The sequence below is a fragment of the Pangasianodon hypophthalmus genome, chromosome 21, assembly GCF_027358585.1.
Source record: "Pangasianodon hypophthalmus isolate fPanHyp1 chromosome 21, fPanHyp1.pri, whole genome shotgun sequence".
Lineage (NCBI taxonomy): Eukaryota > Metazoa > Chordata > Actinopteri > Siluriformes > Pangasiidae > Pangasianodon > Pangasianodon hypophthalmus.
Genome location: NC_069730.1, coordinates 3,678,229 through 3,686,553, shown reverse-complemented (window position 1 = coordinate 3,686,553; position 8,325 = coordinate 3,678,229). Strand labels below are relative to the sequence as shown.

At 35.5% G+C, this 8,325-nt stretch overlaps 1 protein-coding gene across 1 annotated transcript in view; it reads left to right on the top strand.

The window, feature by feature from the left end:
* The first annotated feature begins 2,480 nt into the window (after positions 1 to 2,480).
* Positions 2,481 to 8,325, top strand: part of sri (sorcin) — a 6,875-nt gene continuing 1,030 nt past the window's right edge. The window contains exons 1-4 of the mRNA XM_026940917.3: positions 2,481 to 2,644; positions 6,382 to 6,450; positions 6,606 to 6,675; positions 6,776 to 6,819. Of these exons, the coding sequence (XP_026796718.1) occupies positions 2,597 to 2,644; positions 6,382 to 6,450; positions 6,606 to 6,675; positions 6,776 to 6,819 (231 nt within the window). The 5' untranslated portion in view covers positions 2,481 to 2,596. The remainder of the gene's footprint in view (positions 2,645 to 6,381; positions 6,451 to 6,605; positions 6,676 to 6,775; positions 6,820 to 8,325) is intronic.

Sequence of the window (8,325 nt, the reverse complement as noted above, 5' to 3'; positions counted from 1 at the left end):
ATATTGACCATGTTAACTGCTTTGTACAAAAGGTCAGATTTTCCTCACACCTAATCTCTATTGAAGCATATGCTCAGATGACACTCTGATGGATTTGATCTAAAAAGGATCAGAAGGTTTTGCACAAACTTGTGGAGTCTGTGTCAGCTTGAGTGCACACTGTATATATATATATACATACATACATACATACACACTCATCTGCCACTTTAATAGGAACACCTGCACCCCTGCTCATTCATGCAATTATTCATTCAATTTTTATTAGAATAAAATAAATCATGTGCAGCAATTTTAAAGTATAAAATCAAGCAGTTCATTAAAAGCCCAGCAATGATGCTCTGAGGTTGAATTTACTTTCAGTCACTACCACAGAGCCCGAACCACACAGCAATGACTGGACAGAGAGGATTAGAAAAACAAGACAGACGTTTGAGAAGAGGTTGAGGTTTAGAGAAAATAGGTCACATCATGCAGAGTGGAATTTTGCAATGGAAAATTAACTATCACGATCACAAACTGCTGTAATGGCGATTGGTATTAAACAGTGATCAGTGGTTTAACTGCATGACCAAAAATAGTATGCATATCTAATTTTTTATAATTTTATTATGTGTTTTACACACACACACACACACACACACACACACACACACACACATATATATATATATATATATATATATATATATATATATATATATATAAGACATAATAAAATTCTACAAATTAGATTCAATTTTATGTAATGAAGAGTGGTATTAAACGGTGATAAGTGGTTTATATATATACTATAAAAACACATTAGATATATGTTATATATATATAATATATAATATAATATATGTGTTATATATATAATTGAATCTAATTTTTATAATTTTATTATAAACTACATGGCATTACTACATTAACTACATGACCCAAACTAGTATACATATCTAATGTGTTTTTATAGTGTATATATATATATATGTCAGGTCTGGAAGTATTTGGACAATGACAGAGTTTTTGTGATTTTGCCTTTATACACCACCACAATGGATTTGGAATAAAACAATCAAGATGTGATTGAAGTGTAGACTTTCAGCTTTATTTTAAGAAAAATATGGCATTTACCATTTAGGAATTACAGCCATTTTAAGAAAAGTACTTCCATTTTCAGGGGCTCAAAGGTATTTGGACAATTGACTGACAAGAAGTTAATTGACCAGGTGCGGTCCATTCCCTCATTACTTCAAGACAAATGAAGCAGATAAAAGGTCTGGAGTTGATATCAGGTATTGAGTTGGCATTTGGCAGCTGTTCGACTGGAGCTACCAATATGAAGTCCAAGGAGATCTCAGTGCAAGTGAAGGAGCTCATCATTAGGCTGAAAATACAACATAAATCTATAAGAGAGATAGCAAAAACCTTAGGTGTGGCCAAATCAACGGTTGGGTACATTCTTAAAAAGAAGGAAAGCACTGGTGAGCTCAACAACATCAAAAGGCCTGGAAGACCACAAAAGACAACTAAAGTGGATGATCGCAGAATCCTTTTCTTGGTGAAGAAAAACCCCTTCACAGCATCAACAGAAGTCAAGAATACTCTGGAGAAGGTATGCGTATCATTGTCAAAATCTACAAGCAAGAGACGCCTTCATGAATGTAAATACAGAGGGTTTACAACAAGGTGCAATCCACTGGTAACATTCAAGAACAGGAAAGCCAGATTAGACTTTGGCTAGCGGCTAAAACCACATTGAAGAAAGGTCGTGGACAGCACACACTGTGCATGGAAAAAGGTAAGCTATAGTCTCGAACTGCACGCCTACATGCTGAAGACATGTGTGATAAAGTGCAGTAAATGTCCTGTGTAAAAATCCTCAACTCAATGTCTTGCATTGTTTTAACAGTAAAATAAATTTCCTGGGCCTCCTTCAAACATAATCCAACTGCTGAAACATTAGGCTCATTATTTCAATATGTACAATAATATTTTGACTATTTATTGGAGATGGAGCCTTTTTGATTCTGAACTTTCTACAGACACAACACATTAGGTTCAAGTTGCCATTATTTATAGACCTACTAGTTGTTGAGTTCTTGTGGTTTGGAATAAAGACATTTATTCCACCTGACCATCAAAACAGGATAACACTGATAAGAATTTAATCATTAATATAACTATACCATGATAATGATAACTTTGATAATGGTGTGCTGTGATTTCTACCACTGTAACATTTTTAAAAACCATGAACCCCCTAATCACTTCCCATCGCCACCTTGAAGACCACTGCTCTATAACGTCTGCGTTTTAATTCCTATTAGTTTCACTTTTCCTGCTGGCTGGTAGTGTGCAAAGTTTGTAGCCTGCAGCCAATCCCAGCACTGGAGGCGGGACTTAATTCCACCAATCCCAGCGCTGGAGGGCGGGACTTACAGGAATACAATGACAAAAGCGCTCGCGCCCGCCGCTAAAACACACCCATTACGGAAAAGGGCGTGGTTTTAAATATAATAAAAGCTAATCTTTTGGAGACTTTGAATTCACTTCCCAAAGCTGAATAACGGAAGAACCTCGTTTTTAGCAAAAATATAAATAAATAAAAATGAGTTTCCCAGGGTATGGAGCTCCCGCCGCTGGATATCCAGGAGGGGTAAGAACTACATCTGTATTTATTTATTTATTTATTACTGATGATCAAAACAGTTATCGCTGCCTAAATGTACTCGATGTTGGGTGTTTTGGCTTGTTCAGGTTAAATAGCCTTATTGATAGCCTTATTACTTCCATATGAATATAGCAGAATCCTTGTTAGTATTAGAAAGATTGCTTTTAGAGTTCCTGAGCTGTTAGAGCAAAACACTAAAGCACTTCCGGTTTCCCCCCAACTGTAGTAGAGGTGATCTGTGTTTACATGCATCGCCCCACCTGTAGCAATAAAAAATCTTGGATTGGTTTTAGTGACATAATTTTATATATATATATACACACACACACACACACACACACACACACACACACATATATATATATATATATATATATATATATATATATATATGTATGTATATATATATATATATAGATACAGATCAGCAGACAATCAACTCCACTGACCACACAGCTACAAATTTCAGTAATAGGGTACACAAACTTATTGATAGGGGTGTTGACTGTCAACAGGAGTGTCCACATTTCAGGTTTCAAGTTAATCCCAAAAGAAATCACTTCCAAATAAGTAAGGTGATTTGTGGAAAATGATTGAAATGGAAATACGACAATTAAGACATCTTTAAGTCAAAAAAAAGTGTTTCTAAAGTGTTTTTTTAGGGCCTGTTTACATCTATCAGGATTATATCGGACAGAAATTATCTAGTAAAGATGTAATTGCACCCATACATTAAAACAGATTTAAATCTGATCACTCCAAACATTTTGGGAGGTCTGAGATGTGTTTTAGTTACATTATACACCGATCAACCTTCGCTCCAAACATGCATCAGTGAGCCTTGGGCACTCATGACCCTGGTGCTGGTTCACCAGTTGTCCTTCCCTGGACCACTTTTGGTAGGTACTAATCACTGGGAACACCCCACAAGACCTGCCATTTCGGAGATGCTCTGACCCAGTTGTCTAGCCATCACAATTTGTCTCTTGTCAAAGTCACTCAGATCCTTATCACATCAACTTTGAGAACTGTCACATCAACTTTGAGAACTGTTCACTTGCTGCCTAATATATCCCACCCCTTGACAGGTGCCATTGTAATGAGATAAATCATGTTATACACTTCACCTGTCAGAGGTTTTAATGTTAATGATGATTGGCTGATCGGTGTATGTGGATATTGTACCCGGTACCCGGTTATGTGGATAGTCAAGTCAAGTCAAGTGGCTTTATTCTCATTTCAACCATATACAGCTAGTTAGTACACAGTGAAATGAAACAATGTTCCTCCAGGACCAAGGTGCCACATAAAACAAACACAGAACTACAGGAGACTACATATATTTACATAAAGCGCACAATGCAAACATGCGCAGACAGCACAAGACAGTACAAAACTACCAAAACAAGACAATGGGCACAGGAAGTTACAGTGCAGTGCCGACTAGTACACACTTGTAGTAGAAAGAGAATCAGATGCCAGTAGTGCAAAGAGTAACAATGTAAGTTGCTGTAAATGTAAACATAAGGAGTAGCAGCCGGGTAGAGAGTATAAAGATTATATACAGTATATAATAAATATTTGTAGCAGCAGAGATTGAATACGGAGATGTGCAAAAATTGCAAAGAGGATGGGATGATGTTCAGTTGAGAGCAGCTTAGAGCTCAGGTAACAGTACTGTTCAATAACTCATATGTAACTAAGCAGGAATGAATTATTAGTACTATATTAACACCCAAGTTACTACTATTAACTACTAATAAATATTGAAGCATTACTCAGTAAGTAAACTAGATAGTTGAAGACTGGAAACAGACCAGGCAATAGTTTTGCAATGGTCACCTGTCCAGTCTGTACCCACTGGAGCTTCAGCTTGCTGTTATTGGCTGATTGGAGAGGAAATCAATGTGTTCTTCTGCTCTTGTAGCCCATCTTCCATAAGATTTGACATGTTGTGCATTCTGAGGTGCTTTTTTTCTGCTCACCGTGGTTGTAGAGTGGTTATTTGAGTTACCGTAGCCTTCCTAACAGCTCAAACAATTCTAGCCATTGTCCTCTGACTTCTTTCCTCAGCAAGGCATTTCCACCCACAGAGCTGGATGTTTTTTTGTTTTTGAATCCATTGTGTGTAAGCTCTGTAGTCTGTTCTGCATGAAAATCAGATGATCGTCAGTTTCTGAAAAACTCAAAGCAGCACGTCTAGAACCAACAACCATGCCACGGTCAAAGTCATTGCGATTACATTTTTTCCCAGATTATTAATTCGAATTTTTAACGTGAACATTAAATGAAACTCTTGACCTGTATTTGTGTGATTTTATGAATTGCACTCCTGCCACATGTTTGGCTGATTGGATAATTGTATGAATGTGCAGGGGTATAGGTGTTCCTAATAAAATGGATGGTCAGTGTATAAGACTTAGTAAATTGACTGCAAAATTTGGCACTTTTAAGATGTTTTCTCTTTTCTTATTTTCATAATGAATGTTTTTTCACAGTAGTAATATAACTCTATACCAATGTGATGGTACACCAACCTGAAATAGTTAGCTATGTTATAGGGAGTGTCAGAAAATGTCACAAGTGCAGCAGAGTGCTACTTTTTCATTGTGATATTTAGTTGTTCAGATCATGTCTTAAATATTTCATGCTGTTCTAGCAGCAAAGGCTTAAATATAGGGTTTAAATATACATTTATGCAGGTAAACAGATATTATAATTGTGTAATTTGTTAGAGTTGCCAAAAAAAATAATAGTTTTACATTTTAGGAAAGCTTTTTTCCCCCAGAGTCAGATATATATTATTATATATTCATTTAATGATTTTATCCAGTTTTATCCAAAACACTGGCTGGAGAGGACAGAGTCTAACTTGTCTCAGCAACATTTCATAACATTGAATGTAACTATATATGGCTTGATGTGTTGTTCCTTAATAATTTAAACATTAATCACGTAATCGTTAGCAAACCGTTGTGATATGAGCAGAATAACATACTTCAGGTATACAGTACTTCATAAATAATCTACACTGCTTAATGCGGGGTCATATCACACCACCACGGCGTAGATTATTTTCCTGTAACAGCATGGCCTGTTGAGTGTTATTGCTTTCTTACAGTTGTGGCAGAAACTAATTAAAGTATAAAATCAAGCAGTTCATTGTGAAGGCTTTACTTTCCATCACTAACACAGTAGCCTGAACCACTCAGCAACAGTTTTTGGATTGTTGTTGTTTGTGGTCACCCACAAACAAGAAGAATGTGGTGGTTTAGAGAAAACAAGTCACACCATGCAGAGTGCCATGGAAAATCAACAACCAACCAATTAGACCACAAAGGACTACTTGCCATGCGATTCACTGATTGTTTCATATTATATTTATGTGTCAGTGTAAAAACAAAACCAAATGAAATGAAATAGCATTTAAAAGTAGATATGATATAAAATAATAAAATAAATATATGTACCTGTGTAAAAAATGTATAATTATTTATTCATTATTTATATTATTTATTTATTTGGTATTTTATTTAATGTGAGCTATAATCTTAAATATATATTTAATATTATATATACACAGTATATAATGGTATAACAATGTTGCATTAATGCAACATTAATATTTATTTAATATTTAATTTAACGTATCAGTGAAGTTAAAAGCACTGCTGAAATGTTAAATGGTGAAAGACTTGTGTGTTGTGTGTCTTTTCGTGTAGTTTCCAGGAGGATTCCCCGGCCAGCAGCAGGATCCTCTCTTTGGATACTTTACTGCCATTGCTGGCCAGGTAGCTTCACGTCTCTTCAATCCATTTCGACAGTTATTGCTATGTAAAAAGTTATACAAGTGTAGTCATGGCAAAACATATAGGACGGTATAAATAAAGAAATATTTACAGTCAAAGCATATTTGAACATTGAACCAGGATTTATTTTGTTACAGGATGGACAGATATCTGCTGAAGAGCTCCAGGCCTGTTTAACCCAGGCAAACTTCTCTGGAGGCTACAAACGTAAGACTGTTTAATACTCAGGTCATACAGAAGTTACAGTAAAAGTGGTTGCTAAGGAAAATGCTGAAAGTTTTTATTAACTACTTGGTCCTTTTCACAGCTTTCAACTTGGAGACCTGCAGGTTGATGATCGCCATGCTTGATGTATCCTTTACAGCCATTATGTCAACTACTTTTTCAAATCGAATTATTCCACAGTGATGTTGAATTCTCAAGTCCAATATAGTAATGCACTCGTTCTAATGTTATCATGTCTATAGTAACAGGGACTTGATGGGAGCTCCACATAATCTAAGACTAATAATAAACTGCTATTTAACAAAGAAGTTATTAATAATAATAATCATTAATCGTAATATTTAATACAATCATTTAAGCTTTCGTAAAACTTTCTGTAAGGAGATGTTTATATAACATTTACGGAAGGAGTCTACAGTGTCAGTGCTTTGTATACAAAATGTAATTATTCAGTCATCTTCAGTAATTATTGGCACCAGATTGTTAGAAATTTGGCAAAGATGAGTCAGTACACAGGAGACTAGGGTAATCTTCAGAATCTGGATGTTTATTCACGTGATTGTAGAAATGAACAGAAAGAAATGAGAAATATGACATTCAGCAGATAATAATTCAAAGCTAGCAACTAAAGGTAAACAGTTCCTTCACTGATTAAGCTTTCCACCATGGGAAAGTCTTCAGGACAGAAGACTTTGCACTTTGTAGCTTCTCTGGAACATTAAAAGCTGTGTCAAATTAACTTTAGGAGAGAGTGTGGCAATTACTTTTTATAGATGGTAACAGGAACTAAATTGTTTCATAGACATTCCAACCTTAAATGCTACTATAAACGGATAAAAACTATGACGTATTGTTCTTTAATAACTTAATAGACTGTTAGTGTTGCCAAGTAGCTGTGGTATAAGAGAAATAAAGTTATAGGAATGTAAACAATGTCAGGGTGGTAACAGTAACTCCACTTCACATCACACCTCCTTATCATTGTTGATTTTCCTATAACACACCCTTTTGTGTTTTATTCCTTACTAAACAATACATTTGTGATACAAAACAGATCAATTCTGTGTTCTAGTATTGTCCATCCTCGACTATTTTTCCTCACATCATAGAACTGCACATCAGTGTCTGCTTGTAGTACAGGAAGAGTAGGGTGTGTGTGTGTGTGTGTGTGTGGTGGGGGGTGGGTCAAGCGTGATAGTTGAAATTATTTCTCTGGCAATTTGTCCAGTTAAAAGCAGCAATATTGCCTCGCTAATTAGCTGTCTAACTCTCTAGCATGATAACAACAACACCATAAATGCTAAACCTTGAGAATAATGTAGCATTAGGACAGCTGTTATGTATAGACTGCTATATTAAATCTGAATTAAATGGTGCAGATGTAATGTTATATTTAGATTCATCTACCAATTTTTGTGTTGCATCAAGGACAAGACATCAAACTTAATTTGAGCTAAGCATTTATTGACATGGCCTTTAAAATGGCGTTGGGGACTTTCCTGAATATGAACATGGAAAAACTGGAACATGCCACAGTAATGTTGTGCTTCCCTGATTTTGGTATATATGCTATACCATGTGTCTTTATTGTTGTGAATTCTTTACCTGAAAATTCTAAAAAATTTTTACATT